General features: G+C 35.7%; 2 protein-coding genes across 2 annotated transcripts; one reads left to right on the plus strand and one right to left on the minus strand.

Annotated features, from left to right (window-relative positions):
- Positions 1 to 2: 2 nt before the first annotated feature.
- On the plus strand, positions 3 to 1382 carry LOC127156237 (olfactomedin-4; the record flags this gene model as incomplete). The annotated part of the gene is made up of 3 exons (XM_051098983.1): positions 3 to 38; positions 161 to 293; positions 384 to 1382. Coding segments are annotated over 3 exons (981 nt in total), but the record flags the coding sequence as incomplete, so codon positions are not given.
- Positions 1383 to 2555: 1173 nt separating this feature from the next.
- LOC127157151 (olfactomedin-4) lies at positions 2556 to 17618 on the minus strand. The gene is made up of 6 exons (XM_051100412.1): positions 17535 to 17618; positions 17243 to 17365; positions 16901 to 17119; positions 15327 to 15480; positions 14766 to 15239; positions 2556 to 4103 (listed from the first exon to the last, which is right to left on the minus strand). The coding sequence occupies exons 1-6, from the start codon at positions 17589 to 17591 to the stop codon at positions 3748 to 3750; spliced, it is 1383 nt and encodes a 460-aa protein (XP_050956369.1). The 5' UTR covers positions 17592 to 17618; the 3' UTR covers positions 2556 to 3747.
- Between the last annotated feature and the right edge of the window lie 1596 nt (positions 17619 to 19214).

A 19214-nucleotide genomic window follows, 5' to 3' on the forward strand; every position in this document is an offset into this window, starting at 1 on the left:
AAAACCCCAGCAAAGAGACAGAAGACCTTCTCAAGGAGGTAGATCTTTCTCATAATCCTACATTATTTAAAAAAAAACAGGTGTCTGAAAAATATCCAGTGTTATTTATAGACAAAAATGTATTTGAAGATATGTTGATCAATGTATGTGCTCCTTTCAGGTGACTAAAGCAAAGAAGGACGCCCAGAACATGTACAAAAATAATGTCTTCAATCTAGAGACAATGAAATCGAAACTACGTGACCTCAACAACCGAGTGCAAACCTGTAAAACTATACCTGAAGACTTCAGAAGTAAGTACATTTACATTGTATTCTCACTGATCTTCAACAATGTGAAGATTGGTTTGATGTTCTGACCAATCCATACGATTCCACTTGCAGGTACTTGTCATCAGCGTATCATGTCGAGAATAAGTTCTCCAGTTGTTACCAAGCTCAATTCTGTCAGCAAATCCTATATCTCAGGTGCTTGGGGTCGCGATGCCAAACGGGACGGTAAGGAACGCTATTGGGAACACTGTCTGGTAAGCGGAAACCAGCATGGCAACACAATCAGGATGTACAACTCATACGAAGATTTCATGGCTAGCAAGAACTACAAAGACGAATACATCGCGTCATCCTACAGCCACAAGAATGCCGTTCAGGGCTCTGGCACTATACTGTACGAAAACACTGTATTTTACCAATGCTACGGCACTGCTGAAATCTGCAGCTTCAACATTACAACACAAGCAACCAAGCGTGTGCAACTACCTGGTGCCGGAATCGAAAACAAGTTCCCTTTCTGCTACTACAGCTGCCGCGATTGGACCGACATCGACCTGGAGGCTGATCAAGATGCCGTGTGGGTGATTTACGCCACTGAGGAGAACAACGGCAACATTGTCGTGAGTCGTTTAGACCAGCTGTCGCTCAATGTTACTCACACCTGGAAGACGCGTCTCTTTAAGAGGTCCGTCACCAGCACTTTTATGGTGTGTGGGGTCTTATATGCTACTCGCTTTGTTAATACTTACCAAGAAGAGGTGTTTTATGCTTTCGATACAACCACTGGTCAAGAGGTAAACACTCTTTCTTTGCCTTTTGAGAAGGTTTCTGCTGGAATAGCCAATCTGAACTACAATCCTGTTGATAGGAGACTTTACATGTATAATGATGGCTATCTGTTAGCATATGATACCTTCAACTAAGGGTCTTTCATAGGCAGCTAAGAAAAAAATGCAATACAGTTTAAAGCCTAAATCGCACAGCATGCTGAAAAATCTCAAAATATGCACAGTGGTTAAACTAAAGCTTTTCGCTATATAATTAAGTGATTGTGAGACTTTTAAAGTGCTTGAGTCAGATCCATTTTGTCATTACAATAAATGTGCTTTTATTGCATTTCTCTCTCAGTATCTTTTTTTAAAGCTCACCTTTTGTACAACTTTACTAATTACTGTACTGCAAACTCCATAATTTCTTTAAGTACTGTAACATTACAGTTCTTAACATTACAGTTCATACATCACAGACCCAAAATGCTACATCATTACAGTATGGTACTTGTAAGTCATTATCTAACACAACATTGCTGCAAGAAGGTTTTTGAGGAAAACATTCCAGGATTTTTCTCCATATAGTGGACTTCTATGGGGATCAATGGGTTATAGGTCCAAATTCCAGTTTCAATGCAGCTTCAAGGGAATAAAGGTCTTATCTAGTGAAATATGTCATTTTCTAAAAATAAATAAAATTGATATACTTTTTAAGTTTTTTTGCACTACACTCTTAAAAATAAGTGGCTTTAAAAGGTTCTTCACAGCGATTCCATAAAAGAACCATTTTTGGTTCCAGAAAGAACCATTCAGTCAAAGGTTCTTTAAAGAACCATCTCTTTCTAAACTTTTAATCTGAAGAACCTTCTTTCACCACAAATAACCTTTTGTGGTGAAAGAAGGTTTTTCAAAGAACCTTTTGTGATTATGTAATGCATGAAGTCATAGACTCGCATTGTAGAACTAGTGTAAGAGAAGCATTTGTGGCTATAAAGCATATAGTTTTTTTTGTTTAGTTTTTTTAGAAAATGACCAATCGTTTTGCTAGATAAGACCCTTATTTCTCGGCTGGGATTGTGTAGAGCCCTTTAAAAACTGCACTGAAACTGCAGTTTGAACCTTTAAACCGTTAATCCCCATTGAAGTCCACTATATGGAGAAAAATGAATGGAATGAAACTTACGACAACCTGTAGAGTTTTGATTTTATTATGTGTAAAAAAATGCATTCAGGTGAGAAGAAAAGTTCCATGCTATCGTATATTTTATGAGTAGTTAAATAATTATTTTATGATAAATGATTGTATGAATCAGTTTTTTTAATAAAACAATCACCAGATGAAAGAAACATAACTGTATTTTTAATGTAAATGCGATAATATCAAACACGACATAAATATAAAATATTGGATGTCAATAAAAATAACTAATTATGTACAAATCCAGCTTTTTATGTAGTAATTGTAGCATGTCAAACTAAGTTAATTTCAAGAAACTTGAGACTTCACTCAGCGTCATTTGACCACCTTCACAGGTAAGACAACTTTTAATTGAAATGACAGCGTTGCATACAAACAACAGAAAGCAGTGTCAGGACACAATTCAACACAATTTAATGCAATGAAAATATACGTGATTTTTCCCTATGTTATTTGTGAATTGCAGTAAAATAAGGTTAATATGTGAAAACTTATCACTATTACATGACCTATGTTTGTGTGTGTATTTAATATTTAAAATCTGCATGTGTATATTTAAATCAGACATAATGTAAGCATTTTCTGTATCTGTGTTAGGTTATCCAACACTAATATTTAATTTCACTCAGATTTCATTTCATTAACCAAAATGTGTAATACATATAAACACATGCTTTGCCCACACAAAACGAACAGTTTTGGTATTTAAAATATGTTAAGTCATACTTTGAAATTACTGTAAGATAGGAAACTTGTAATTGGACATAATATCAAAAAATTGTTCTGTTTTTGCATGTAAGCTTCTGCATTTTGCAAATCTTAAAGGAGTAGTTCACTTCCAGAACAAAAATTTACAAATAATCTACTTACCTCATTGTCATCCAAAATGTTCATGCCTTTCTTTCTTTTTAAAATGCTGGACGATTTTTAAAGTTGGAGGAGAAAATTAGATGGGAGTTTTTCGACCTACCCTAACTGTATTGACTCAGATTACACAGAGTATGTATGTGCATGGCAGAGCTAGACAAGACGTGCATTTGAGGTTAAAAAGTATATACATTTTTATTATTATTATTATATTTTTTTTTTTTTCAGAAAATGACAGATCGTTTTGCTAGATAAGACCCTTATTCCTTGGCTGGGATTGTTTAGAGCCCTTTGAAGCTGCATTTAAACTGCAATTTGGACATTTAAACTTGCAGGCACCATTAAAGTCCACTATATGGAGTTAGTTCCTTAAATGTTTTCTTCAAAAAACATAATTTCTTTACGACTGAAAAAAGAAAGGCATGAACATCTTGGATGACAACGGGGTGAGTACATTATCTGTACATTTTTGTTTTGGAAGTGAACTACTCCTTTAAAACCTTGGTACCTTTGGGATACTTTCTTCAACATACAATCATTTGTGATGCACCAATTCTAATTTTGCATACTATGCAGTGCAGACACTATATGAAATAGGATTCAACCAATATCCCTTGTCTCAAATCAAGTCATTGGAGACTTACTGAAAGATGAGATCATAAGTTAGAATGTAGGCATCACTGTAGACATACAGCAAATGATCCCTGGGGTCATAGTTAAGATACTCAATATTAGTCTGCATCTTCTTGATAATAATTTTCAAATCAAAGCGCTCTTTGTTTGTTATGGTGTCATAAGAGTAAAAGATCTCTTCTCTTTCTTTATCCAGGTAACGAGTAGCATAAAGCACACCGCACACCATGAAAGTGTTTGTGGAAGTCGTTTTGTACAAAGAGGTTTTCCAAGTTTGGCCTACAACTGGCGGGTTACTAGTCTGGATTTTACTGATAACCACATTTCCAAAGTTGCTTGTGGTTGCATATATAACATAGACGCCTGATTCATCCGTGGCAAAATCCATATCAGTATAGCTGTATGTTGTGCCGAGGTGTGCGAATGGAAATTTGTTATTGTAACCTGTATCACTAGGTAAAGCCACAGTACTGATAGCACGAGACGTCATGTTAAACTGACAGACAGAGTATGTATAGTAACAGTTATAGTAGAGCGCATTGTCATACATGACCACGTTTGGCCCCTGAATGGTGTTGGTTGTGGGATTGGAGCTTGATATATATGTATCTTTTTGTCCTATACCTAATAAAAGAGTACTCAAGGTGCCATACTGGCGGACAAAGTGGCCATATACGCTACTGCTTGATAGCACCACCAGCCAGTACTTGTTCTCGTCTCCTGGAGCAGGTTTTGCATCTCGACCCCAAGCACCATAAGGGTAGGAGGTGCCGTACACTGTGAGGGAATACGTTCTCCCGGTCCCTTACATACACAGCTTGAACCTAATATAATCAATCAAAAGGTTTGAAGCGAATTACAAGGGTCTCAAGCATGCGATTTGTGACTGTTACAGTCTGTTACATATGTGTAACAGTAGCTGCCTATTACATCTACATAATTACAAACTGTAATTACAGGCTGTTACATGTTAAGTACATTTTGTTTCATGTAAGTACAACGGCTACTACTAAATACTTAATTAGATAATTACTCTGTATTTTGAGACCTCAAAATAAAGTTTTACCGAAATGTTTTTAATACGACGGAAACTGTATTTAACATAATCACAATTAATAAAAACATTCTAAGTTAGGCCTATTAGTTGTAATGATTTCATTTCCCCAGTGATTCAAACAATGAATAAATTATATAGAGAAAGCAGGCAAAGGACATAGTATCAACTGAGCTTTTTGAGCCTTTTTGAACTCTGAGCCAGTTAAACCATTGGGTTGCAAAGATTCATTGTTTCGAAAGTGCTCCAATTGGACTGCATATCGCAAATAATTTGTTTCAGATCGGGACTTCAAAGTGCGTATTGCGAATCATTTGATTCCGATTGGGACTTCAAAGCGTGTTGCATGGATCATTTGATTCAGATTGGGACTTCAAATCAAGTATTGTGAATCATTTGATTCAGCGTATCAAGAATCATTTGATTCAGATCGGGACTTCAAAGCATGTATCATGAATCATTTGATTCAGCGCACTGCGAATCATTTCATTCAGATCAGGACTTTAAAGTGCGTATTGCGAATCATTCTATTTAGATCGGGACTTCAAAGCGCGGATCATGAATCATTTGATTCAGATCGTGACTGCAAAATGCATACTGCGAATCATTTGATTCAGATCGGGACTTCAAAGCGCGCATCATGACTCATTTGATTCAGATTGGGACTTCAAAACGCGTATCATGAATCATTTGATTTAGATCGGGACTTCAAAGCATGTATAGTGAATCATTTGATTCAGCGTACTGTGAATCATTTGATTCAGATTGGGACTGCAAAACGCATACTGCGAATCATTTGATTTAGATTGGGACTTCAAAGCACATATTGCAAATCATTTGATTTAGATCGGGACTTCAAATCATTTCATTCAGTTTGGGACTTTAAAGTGCGTATTGTGAATCATTCTATTTAGACTGTGACTGCAAAACGCATACTGCGAATCATTTGATTCAGATCGGGACTTCAAAGCACGTATTGCAAATCATTTGATTCAGATCGGGACTTCAAAGCATGTATCATGAATCATTTGATTCAGATCGTGACTGCAAAACGCATACTGCGAATCATTTGATTTAGATTGGGACTTCAAAGCACGTATTGCAAATCATTTGATTCAGATTGGGACTTCAAAGCATGTATCATGAATCATTTGATTCAGATCGTGACTGCAAAATGCATACTGCGAATCATTTGATTCAGATCGGGACTTCAAAGCGCGCATCATGAATCATTTGATTCAGATCAGGACTTCAAAGCGCGTATCATGACTCATTTGATTCAGATTGGGACTTCAAAACGCGTATCATGAATCATTTGATTTAGATCGGGACTTCAAAGCATGTATAGTGAATCATTTGATTCAGCGTACTGTGAATCATTTGATTCAGATTGGGACTGCAAAACGCATACTGCGAATCATTTGATTTAGATTGGGACTTCAAAGCACATATTGCAAATCATTTGATTTAGATCGGGACTTCAAATCATTTCATTCAGTTTGGGACTTTAAAGTGCGTATTGTGAATCATTCTATTTAGATTGTGACTGCAAAACGCATACTGCGAATCATTTGATTCAGATCGGGACTTCAAAGCACGTATTGCAAATCATTTGATTCAGATCGGGACTTCAAAGCATGTATCATGAATCATTTGATTCAGATCGTGACTGCAAAACGCATACTGCGAATCATTTGATTTAGATTGGGACTTCAAAGCACGTATTGCAAATCATTTGATTCAGATTGGGACTTCAAAGCATGTATCATGAATCATTTGATTCAGATCGTGACTGCAAAATGCATACTGCGAATCATTTGATTCAGATCGGGACTTCAAAGCGCGCATCATGAATCATTTGATTCAGATCAGGACTTCAAAGCGCGTATCATGACTCATTTGATTCAGATTGGGACTTCAAAACGCGTATCATGAATCATTTGATTTAGATCGGGACTTCAAAGCATGTATAGTGAATCATTTGATTCAGCGTACTGTGAATCATTTGATTCAGATTGGGACTGCAAAACGCATACTGCGAATCATTTGATTTAGATTGGGACTTCAAAGCACATATTGCAAATCATTTGATTTAGATCGGGACTTCAAATCATTTCATTCAGTTTGGGACTTTAAAGTGCGTATTGTGAATCATTCTATTTAGATTGTGACTGCAAAACGCATACTGCGAATCATTTGATTCAGATCGGGACTTCAAAGCACGTATTGCAAATCATTTGATTCAGATCGGGACTTCAAAGCATGTATCATGAATCATTTGATTCAGATCGTGACTGCAAAACGCATACTGCGAATCATTTGATTTAGATTGGGACTTCAAAGCACGTATTGCAAATCATTTGATTCAGATCGGGACTTCAAAGCATGTATCATGAATCATTTGATTCAGATTGGGACTTCAAAGCGCGTATCATTAATTCAGATTGGGACAGCCAAATTCTCAATAAAATGGTTTTCATAGATATATTTTACTGTTTCTGTCGTCAGACAACGGGATGAATCTGAAATATTGACTGAAACACGGCCCGTTAAGACTACATTACCAGCTCTCCAAGATGAAGATATTAATCTACACTAAAAACCTGAAGCATAATAACAACACTCTCTAATGAAATCAAATACACATATACAAAAAAAGGGGCTACTGAGGTCTTCGGCGTACCTGGGGAAACTGCAGGAGGTGGTGGTGGTGAAGCCTTGAGCTCTTCTTTGCACTGTTCCAAGGTCTTCTTGATTTGGCTCTCCCGATATCTTTTCATCACTTGCATTTTGTCAAACTTCTCTAACTCCACCATTGTTTCCTTCATATCATCAAGCTTTAAGAAAAAGGGGGAAAAAAAAGAATTTACGCAATTAAAAAAAAAGAGTAATGAAATTTTAAAACCGTCCCATCCTATATTATGTCCATTTAGATTACGTATGGATTTGTTTTCAATTAAAAAAAAATTTACACACAGTAAGTCACCTGAGCTGCAGTTTGTACACTGAGATGATGGTAAACGCTGGTGGTCCTGTTGAGTTTGTTGACGAGGTCCTGAATTTCGGCAAACTCTGACTCAATGATGCGCAGAGACACGGCACCATAAAGACTGCTGTTTTCTTCTTTTTCTAGCATGACCACATTGTCCTCTAATTGCTTGATACGTTGTCGTAGCCCCAATGCAAGCCTGTCTAAATCTGTCATCTGCAGATAATCACATTTACATTTTGAGTGAATTTACTTACACTATTTAAAATTTACTTGAAATGTAAAGAAAAACTATTTACATTGAATAACTTTTTTGGTACCTTTTCTGAAGTGATAATCTCAATGCATTTCAAGACGGTGGTCTCTACTTCTGTTAGTTCATCGTTAGGAAAAGGAGGATCTAAATTTTTTAGATCGCACACACATTCTTTCTTTGTCGCTGACTGTGTTAAATGAATCACAGGAAATCAAATTAAAGAATTAAAAAACAATATATGCACAATATATTAGACACAGCACTTTGAGAAGTAAGTTATCTGTAATAATTAATGTAAAGTGACTTTATCTTTCTTACCTGAGAGAACCTGAATAGGATGACAATCATCAAAATTAATATACAGGAGTGACTCATCTCTGAAGTAGCAAAGGGACCTTACAACCTTAAACAACTTTTGTGGCAAGTTTTCAAGCTGTATTATTATGGTGAAATAACTGATGAAACTGAGTGAGAACATTAATTTCTTTGGGTGGAGCAGGTCATCTGTTGCAACAGAGTTTGCTTTAATTTTCATTATTTTGTCTTACTGTCTAACTGATGCTGAACTGAACTGACAATGTCTTGAAGATTTATTTCTCAAGTTCAAAGGCACATATAGCACTTTTATACATGATGTACAAAACGTAATAAAATTTTACATTACATGACATAAAAATTTTAACTTAAATGGGCATTTTAGATCACTTCTTCTTTTTATGATTTATTTGTTTTTCTCCAGGAGTTTTTTTTATTGAATAGTTATTCTTTGTACCTTTTAACTTTATACCTTTGAACTTTTTTTAATGATCTTATCTAAATGATCAGAGAGTGAGTCAACTACTTCAAAATTTGTGTAAAAAATAAGAAATTAAGAAATATGAGAGGATGTGTTGTCTTATCTCTGTGGAAACATCTGGCTTGTCCGTGAGTAAAGTAAAACAAACATCTTGCCTCACAATCTCACCACAGTGTTGCTTTATATAATGTTTGCAACATTTTGTGTTTGTGTGCAGGTAAAACCGAGACCATTTCCCTGCTGAAAAAACAATACAACCATCACAGAAAATTCTAGTTTCCACTATAAATACCATTGCAAACATTACAAACCATTAAAAATTGTTTTTTGTAGTGTATTTTGGAACATATTCCATTAGGCTTTATTGGTTTTAACAAGCCACCAATAGAAGGTGACCAATTACCAGTGGAGACCAACAGGATCCATTAAAGTGTCCATTAAAACCAATACAAGTCCCATTATAACCATTAAAAAGCCTTACAAATGCTGTAAATGCAGACTGTAATCTTCCTGTCATGTCCAGATACCTCTATCTGGGCTTTCTTTCCCTGCTGTGAGGTATCCACCTTTTTCTTCAACTCAGAGGTAAGCCTATGGACGAGACTTCCGTTCATTAGCCGCTATAGGGAAATAACGAGAAGAACTAGATAAAAAAGTTTGTCAAGACAAACTTTAAGTTGGCTTGAGAAAGCTGGACCAGAAAGTTTGAAAAAGTTAAAAAGTTAAAGAATTAAAAAAAGAAAAACTCTTTCAAGTTTGATGGTTTTCAGTCTGAAATAGGTTGAAGTTTAAAATTGTTTTAAAAGGTTAAAGTTTGCATATTTTTAAAGCAATACAGTCTCAGATAGATAGTCTCTGATAGTTACTAGCATGTTTTTAACATGATTAGGAAGTTGCTAGCATAATTAGCATGTTTCTAACATGATTAACAAGTTGTTAACATGTTGCTAGCACATTTCTAGCATGATTAGCAAGTTGCTAGCATGTTTCTAGCATGATTAGCAGGTGCTAACATGTATCTAGCATGATTAGCAGGTGCTAACATGTATCTAGCATGATTATAGTATGATTAGCAAGTTGCTAGCATGTTTTTAGCATGATTAGCAGGTTGCTAGCATGATTTTAACATGATTAACATGTTAATAGCATGTTGCTAGCATATTAGCAAGTTACTACCATGTTTTAAGCATGATTAGTATGTTGCTAACATGTTTTTACCATGACTAGCAGGTTGCTAGCATGTTTCTAGCATGATTAGCAGGTTGCTAGCACATTTCTAGCATGATTAGCAGGTTGCTAGCATGTTTTTAACATGATTAACAGGTTGCTAGCATGTTTCTAGCATGATTAACAAGTTACTAGCATGATTTTAACATGATTAACATGTTAATAGCATGTTGCTAGCATATTAGCAAGTTACTAACATGTTTTAAGCATGATTAGTAGGTTGCTAGCATGTTTTTACCATGACTAGCAGGTTGCTAGCACATTTCTAGCATGATTAGTAGATTGCTACCACATTTTTAGCATGATTAGCAGGTTGCTAGCATGTTTCTAGCATGATTGGCAGGTGCTAACATGTATCTAGCATGATTATAGTATGATTAGCAAGTTACTAACATGTTTTAAGCATGATTAGTAGGTTGCTAGCATGTTTTTACCATGACTAGCAGGTTGCTAGCACATTTCTAGCATGATTAGTAGGTTGCTACCACGTTTTTAGCATGATTAGCAGGTTGCTAGCATGTTTCTAGCATGATTGGCAGGTGCTAACATGTATCTAACATGATTATAGTACGATTAGCAAGTTGCTAGCATGTTTTTAGCATGATTAGCAGGTTGCTAGCATGATTTAAACATGATTAACATGTTAATAGCATGTTGCTAGCATATTAGCAAGTTACTACCATGTTTTAAGCATGATTAGTATGTTGCTAGCATGTTTTTGCCATGACTAGCGGGTTGCTAGCATGTTTCTAGCATGATTAGCAGGTTGCTAGCACATTTCTAGCATGATTAGCAGGTTGCTAGCATGTTTTTAACATGATTAACAGGTTGCTAGCATGTTTCTAGCATGATTAACAAGTTATTAGCATGGTTTTAACATGATTAACATGTTAATAGCATGTTGCTAGCATATTAGCAAGTTACTAGCATGTTTTAAGCATGATTAGTAGGTTGCTAGCATGTTTTTACCATGACTAGCAGGTTGCTAGCACATTTCTAGCATGATTAGTAGGTTGCTACCACGTTTTTAGCATGATTAGCAGGTTGCTAGCATGTTTCTAGCATGATTAGCAAGTTGCTAGCATATTTCTAGCATGATTACTAAGTTAACGTTTTTATCATAATTAGCAAGTTGTTAGCATATTTCTAGCATGTTTCTAGCATGATTAGCAAGTTACTAGCATGATTCTAGTTGCTAACATATTTGTTAGCACATTTCTAGCATGATTAGCAGGTTGCTAACATGTATCTAGCATGATTATAGTATGATTAGCAAGTTGCTAGCATGTTTTTAGCATGATTAGCAGGTTGCTAGCATGTTTCTAACATGATTAGCAAGTTACTAGCATGATTTTAACACGATTAGCATGTTAATAGCATGTTGCTAGCATATTAACAAGTTACTAGCATGTTTTAAGCATGATCAGTAGGTTGCTAGCATGTTTTTACCATGACTAGCAGGTTGCTTGCATGTTTCTAGCATGATTTAGTCTCAAGGGAGTTTAAGTTTGAATTATGACAGTTGAAGTTTGAATAGTGTTGGCTTATTTGAACATTCCGTCAATGTAAGTCTATGGGATTTTTATGATTTTTAATCTTTAATTTTATGAAAACTATAAGTCGGATCAGTTAGAAAAGATATAGCAACCCAAGTGCGATAAGTCTGAAGATCTGGGCTGAGTTTGGTGGTTCTAGCTTGAAAGCTCTAGAAGGAGAAGCGTTCAGAAATTTGGCTAAGAAGAATAATAACTAGATAAAAAAGTTTGTCGAGACAAACTTTAAGTTGGCTTGAGAAAGCCGGAACAGAAAGTTTTAAAAAGTTTGAAAAGATTATAAAGTTTAAAATGTTTAAGAAGGTTTGAAAACATTTAAAAAGTTTTAAGTTTGATGGTTTTCAGTCTGAAATAGTTTGAAGTCTAATGTAGTTTTAAAAAGTTAAAGTTTGAATGTTTTGAAGAAAATACAGTTTGTCAAAGATAGATAGCTAACATAATTAGGAAGTTACTACCATGATTCTAACATGATTAACATTTTACTAGCATGTTGTTAACATGTTTACTATTTTATTAACATGATTTGCAAATTACTAATATGTTTCTAACATGATGAGCAAGTTGTTAGCATGTTTCTAGCATGATTAGCAAGTTGCTAGCATGTTTCTAACATGATTAACAAGATGTTAACATTTTGCTAGCATGTTTCTAGCATGATTAGCAAGTTGCTAGCATGTTTCTAACATGATTAGCAAGTTGTTAGCATGTTGCTAACATGTTTCTAACATGATTAACAAATTGTTAACATGTTGCTAGCATGTTTCTAGCATTATTAGCAAAGTTGCTAGCATGTTTCTAGCATGATTATCAAGTTGCTAGCATGTTTTCTAGCATGATTAACAAGTTGTTAGCATGTTTTTAGCACGATTAGCAAAGTTGCTAGCATGTTTCTAGCATGATTAGCAAGTTACTAGCATGATCCTGGTTGCTAGGCATCGATAGATAGATAGATAGATGAGTTTGAATGAGTTTAAATGGATTAGAAATACAGTACATAGAAGGGAAGTTTGATTGAGTCTCAAAGGATTCTGGGAGTTTTGACAGTTGCAATTTGAAAAGTGCTGGCTCATTTGAACATTCCGTCAATGTAAGTCTATGTGATTTTTCCCAAATTTAATCGTCATTTTTAGGAAAATCGTAAGTCCGATCAGTTAGAAAAGATATAGCAACTAACTTCAGATCAGTTTGAAGATCTGGGCTGAGATTGGAGTTTGTAGAGTTAAAGCTCTAGGACGAGTTAGAACTGATAATTTTAGTCTCAGAAGAATAATAATAACTTTAAAGGTGCAGTGTGTAATTTTTAGCGGCATCTAGCGATGAGGATTCGAATTTCAACCAACGGCTAAGTCTCCCGCTCACCCCGCCCTTTCGAAACGCATACAGACGCTACGGAAGCGGACACAGGACAAAAATGTCAAAGAATTATATTTACTTAATTATTCAGTAAACCAATATGTTATTGCGAATATTATTTTTACTCATTGATCATTGTCTCAGGTTTATTCGCTGACTTTAGTTAGATTTTTTGTATGACAGTTAGTAGGGTTGGGTGACGTCTACCAAATTGGCGTCGGACGAAGTCTACAGTGAAACATCATGATGAAAAGTGAAAGTGAAATGCGATCGTGCATACGAAATCAGTTTCAATGCCATGCACATTACTCTAGCAGCCCCCTGATGCCCGCAATTTATATACAGTATAATTACTTAACGATATAACTGCGAGAGAAAGTAATGAAATATATGATATATATATATATATATAAGTAATGATATATATATATATATATATATATATATATATTTCCATTTAATGTTTATTGCCTTTAAAACACAACTTTCTTTCCGAACACGGCATTGGGATGCGGTGGCTTGCGGGAGGGGAAAGGGAGGAGGGGGAGCGATGGGATCACGATGCCGGCTCAACATCGTTATGTCTGTCAGCCCAACCGCATAAGCGCCTTCCAGACTTCGTCTGGCTGCATCAAGTTTTCTTTTTTTTCTACCGACGAAGACTGACGCTCTGCCGGTTCTTGAACAACGTACTGACGAAACGCGCTCTGTAGAAGTTTGTCCGTTTAGGGCTACAATAGAAACATGGTGGCACTAAATGGCGATTTCCATGTAAGGGGACCCGCGGTGTACGTAGATATAAATTGCTCGTTCTGAGGTTATAAAATCATAACGGCTTATTATATAAGGTCTTTACACACCTCTGAAAACATAGTTTTGTATGTTATATTGCATTTCTGCCAATAAATTCTCATAAATATTACACACTGCACCTTTAAGTTTAAATAGCATATCAGTAAGTTGGCTTTCTCAAGCTTTCTCAAGCCAACTTAATAAAACGCTTAAGTAGGTTGGCTTTCTCAAGCCAACCTTATAACAGCGTTTAGTAAACGTAGTAGTAAAAGTAGTTTTCATAATTAATATAATACCTTAAAATATAGTAAGATACACCGAGTTGCAATATGAAGCAGCATCAAGAGACCGGAAGCCACACCCATAAAATTTACGAACGATACGCGTTTAATGATAAATACGGATTGTTTGTACATGGATGCGCAATTATGCACTCGCGACATTTGTCATTAAAATAACATAAAATTAAGTATGAATACGGGAATAATGTAGGATTGTGTCTGAAAGCTGCTTGTCCTGTCACAGACGAAATATTGAAAAGCTAGTTTGTACTCGTCTGCTTAAGGTCATTTCATGGCCCTTTACAAATAAGACAACTTTTAACTGAAATACAGTACTGCATACAAACAGCGGCAGCATAACGACACAATACGGTCTACACTACAGTGAAATGGGATCGATAAGACCATCTCAGCTAGCAATACCCTTGTTTGTTCCATTTGTTTAACGTTTATAGGTGGCGGTATTTTTATTTTTCGTTCAAATCATAGTCTGCATCTTTTAAGTTTGTTTTCTTGGTGTCATAGGAGTAAAAGATCTGTTCTGTTTCTTCATCCAGGTAACGAGTGGCATAAAGCACACCGCACACCATGAAGGTGTTTGTGGCAGTCATTTTGTGAAGAGAAGTGAACCATGTTTGGTTCAAAACGGGTGGGTTACTAGTCTCGACTTTACTGATAATCACATTTCCGAAGTTGCTTGTAGTTGCGTATATAACATAGACACCTGATTCATCCGTGGCAAAATCCATGTCAGTATAGCTGTATGTTGTGCCGAGGTGTGCGAATGGAAACTTGCTATTGTAACCTGTATCACTAGGTAAATCCACAGTACTGATAGATTGAGTTGTCAAGTTGAACTGACAGACAGAGTGTGAATAGTAACAGTTATAGTAGAGCGAATTGGCGTACATGACCATGTTTGACCCCTGAATTGTGTTTGTTGTGGGGTTGGAGCTTGATATATATGTATCTGTTGGTGCTATACCTAATATTATAGAACTCAAACTACTATACTGGCGGATGAAGTTGCCATATGCATTACTACTTGTCAGCACCACCAGCCAGTACTTGTTCTCATCTCCTGGAGCAGGATTTGCATCTCGACCCCAAGCACCATAATGGTAGGACGTTCCGTACTCTGTGAGGGAATACATTTTAGGTCCCGATGCACTGACCACATGGCCCAGACCACAGTGACCTGAAAAGATAGAAGCAAAAATACAAGTCTAATACTTTAATGCTTCAGCTGTGACTGTGTAATAATGATAAACTAGTTTATGCATACCTGGGGAAAGTGTAGGGGCTGGTGATGTGCTGTTGAGCTCTTCTTTGCACCGTTCCAGATCCCTCTTAATGAGCTTGTTCTCACGCTGTTTCACCATCACCTGCACGTGATCAAACTTCTCCAGCTCTGTCATTGTGTCAGTCATGTCCTGAAACTGTCGAATAAGGGTTGAATAGGAATTAGTGAAATGCACATCATTTACAAAATAGTATTAGGGATTTGGGGACCTAAACAGTCAAAAACAAACAGTTTTTAAATTCTAAATGATGTGACATTTGTACATAATTAATTCATATTTATAGCTCTTCTTTGGCATGATATAAAAAATTGTTAATTATTTTGTGTTTAATTAAATATTGAATGATCCACAGCATTTTTACATTTTTTTTTTTTTGTTTAGTTTAACATAATCATTCACATGAATCCCTTATAAATTTTTGAAGTCAAATGTTTAGAATTTTGAACTGCCTGCTGTTCTAACAGGGAAATACAAAATGCATGAAAAATCTTTGCCTAAGATTCAGAATTTTTGTGTAAAATAAACCCTTTATAAAAATGACATGTATGATTTATTTGATTCATTTTTACTGTGTTGAGGACAACTTAGTGATAATTGTTCATGAATATTGTTTGGCAGAAACAGTTCAAACTGCCCACTGTTGAAAAGAAAAAAAAATGGTCAAACAACTATGGTTTTTCATACATTTTTGACTTTTAAATTTAGTACCCTTTCCAACAATGACTAAAGATTTTGAGATCCATCTTTTCACACTGTTCAACTGAGTCCTCATTGCAACTCCTGTTGTTGTCACTCACTGATGCTCCAAAGGAAACACAATGCATTTAGAGCAAAAATGAAATTTCAAATGAATTTGAAGATCAGTGAGCAAATTAACTTATTTTGTCTCCTGGGAAACATGTAAGTATCTTCTGTAACTTCTGAAGGGCAATGTTAAATCCATCTTTTGAAAGAACTGCATATTTAGGCAAAATAAGAAAAATGTACACATTTTCATTCTGTTCAAAAGTTGCTTTACAGAATCAGTGAGCATTTGGCCCTTCTGTAATAGTTGCATATGAGTTCCTCAGTTGTCCTTATTGTGAAAAGATGGATCTCACAATCATACGGTCATTGTTGGAAAGGGTTCAAATACAATGAAAAAACACTGAAAAACCAAATTCTGTTCAAAAGTTTTCAACCTGAAGATTTTCTGAAGAGCTTGACCCTTTGTAATAGTTGGCAGTTTAAAAAAGATGTTGTCAAAATCAAGGGACATCATAAAAAACTATCACTAAAATGCAAAAAAAAAAGAATTTAGTGGATCATTCAGGTAACAACACAGAATTAAGAATCAAGCATATGTAAACTTTTGAACAGGTTCATTTTTATAAATTCAACTATTATTTACTCTTGTGGACTATACAGTATGTAAACATTTTTTATGTGAAATATCTTATTCAATAACATGCATTTATGACCCTCTTATTTTGGTATCCCTGTTATTTTACTTTTAGCAATATATAACATTAAACACATTCCATATGATTATTATATGTGGTGTACATAAATTCACCTCTGCAGCAGCTTGTACACTGAGCTGTTGGTAATTGTTGGTGGTTCTGTTGAGTTTGTCTAGAAGGTCTTGAATCTCAGCTAACTCTAATTCAATAATGCGTAGAGACACGGCTGCATACAGATTTCCATTGTCTTCTCTTTCCAGCATGGAAACATTGTCCAGAAGCTGCCGGATACGGTGTTGTAGACCCAACACCAACCTGTCAATCTCTGTCATCTGATTACATAGGAAACAATTGAATAAGAAACAATTTGGCTTTAGTAACAGATTTGTTCAGAATTATACATGCCTGATTTGCAACCGTAAGCATCATAACAGTATATTTTGACATGTTTCTACCTTTTCTAAAGTGATGTTCCTAGTGCATTGTATAGCAGTGAACTCAACATTACTGAGTTTATTCTCAGGGAAAGCAGGATCAGAATTTTGTAGCTCACACACACAGTCCTTCCCTCTCACTGACTGTGGAGACAAATAACAGGGCATATGTAAATACAACATACAGACAAAATTACACAGCATAAATTATAACAAATATTTCTGTATTTAATAAACACTGATATTAAACAATGTCAGAAATAATGTAAAATAAAAATAACGCTAATAAAAAGATAAAAATGTAAATTTTTACCTGTGAAAAAATTAAAGGAATGATGAGCATCAAAGTGAATACGTATGATTGACTCATTTTGGAGATACAGTTCAGATCCGTGTCCTTCAGCCTTTTATATAAAGAAAAGTGTTTGCATCACACAAGCTCAGATATAAAGCCAAAAACCCAGGATTGCTCAGTGGGCTGGCACAGAAAATTACAAATTGAGGAAGCGCATCTTCCTGAACTTGCTAATCATTTAAATGAACGGATATAAAAAGTATGTGCTACTTGAAAGTTTGTGAACCTTTTAAAATTCTCTATATTTCTGCATAAATATGACCCAAAAGATCATCATATTTCCACAAAAGCCACTTCTCTTTAAAAACAACAATGCTGGCCATCTGCAGTTTGCTAAAGATCATGTGGACAAGCCAGAGGACTATTGGAGAAAGGTTTAATGGACAGATGAGACCAAAATAGTAATGTTGGGATAAATTAAAGCATTTGGAGAAAGGAAAACGCATTTAAGCATAAGAAAATCATATTTTCCTGAATCAATTATCCTTGAAGAAGCTTGGAACTCTTTAGGCCACGTACAGACTGCAGATAAATTTGGCTGTCAGTTCACCTTTTACTCCTTAATCACAGTCTGTAAACATATAATTCATTAAAACACAGGTAGTGACAACCACATTTATAGTAATTTGTACGCAGTGTGTACGGAACTGAACGGAACAACTAGTTGTATTTAAACATGCATCATTAACATGTCTTCGTCTATATGTGAGATGCAAAAAATAACAGTGAAAAAAGTCTTAAAGTTAGCTAGATGCACTCATGATCCCTGTGGTAAAGTGTCAGTGTTGCCAGATCTTCACAGACAAAAAACAAACAAGCACAAAGAAAAAAAACTATACCAAAAAACACTAAAACACCCAAATGCTTTATGTTTTATAGAAGCAAAAAAAAAAAAAAAAAAAAAAATCATATATCTCAAAACAGCAACAGAGCACTTTATTAACTCCATAAAGTGTCTAGTTTAACGAGCTAAGACCAAACAACATGCCTAAAAGCACTTTCTAAAGCAGCCTCCTGAACATAAACAAAACACAGCATATCTATCAGCAGTAGTTTAGTTAAAAATGGACAGACAAAAAGAGTCTTTAGTTTAAAAATGGCAAATACCAAACAGCTAAATTCTTATTCACTCCCACAAGATGCTAAAATGTCTTGGTTACAAATGCAGAAGTGACTGCTGTTCTGTACACACATGGAACGATAATATATGGGACTCATTTCCATATTTAAATGCGGTTGTCACTTCTAAAACTTGCAGTGTGTATGTGGCTTTCCTAGAGCTGGCCTCCTAGCTAAACTGAGCAATCGATGGATGAGGGCCTTGACTGGTGACCAAGAAGCAGGGTTGCCAGGTTTTCACAACAAAACCTGCCCAATTGCTACTCAAAACTAGCCCAAAACTAGCCCAATCGCACTTCGAGGGGGGTCCCCCAGTAAAAATCGCGTTCCAGAGGGTAAAATACATGTTTTTGGCAGGGTTCACCTGGCACAGTTTACATTCCTGGGGCTAAATATAACAATGTTGGGGTCGATCAACCCGCAGACATTAAAAACAACCTGCGGCAACAGTCTTAAAGTATTCCAGAGCAAAAATTACATAGCCGCTATGTAATTCCGAGGGAAAATTGCGCACTTGGC

This window comes from Labeo rohita, chromosome 25 (genome assembly GCF_022985175.1).
Source record: "Labeo rohita strain BAU-BD-2019 chromosome 25, IGBB_LRoh.1.0, whole genome shotgun sequence".
Lineage (NCBI taxonomy): Eukaryota > Metazoa > Chordata > Actinopteri > Cypriniformes > Cyprinidae > Labeo > Labeo rohita.

Bases quoted from the DNA above. Each gene is read 5' to 3' on its own strand.
- LOC127157151 (XM_051100412.1), bottom strand. From the start codon at position 17,591: ATGAGTCAATCATACGTATTCACTTTGATGCTCATCATTCCTTTAATT. The intron at 15,481-16,900 runs GTGAATTTATGT...CTTATTCGACAG, and splicing joins GTGTACAAGCTGCTGCAGAG to TTTCAGGACATGACTGACAC. The intron at 4,104-14,765 runs GTGTCTATGTTA...CGGATGAATCAG, and splicing joins TTTTGCCACGGATGAATCAG to GCGTCTATGTTATATATGCA.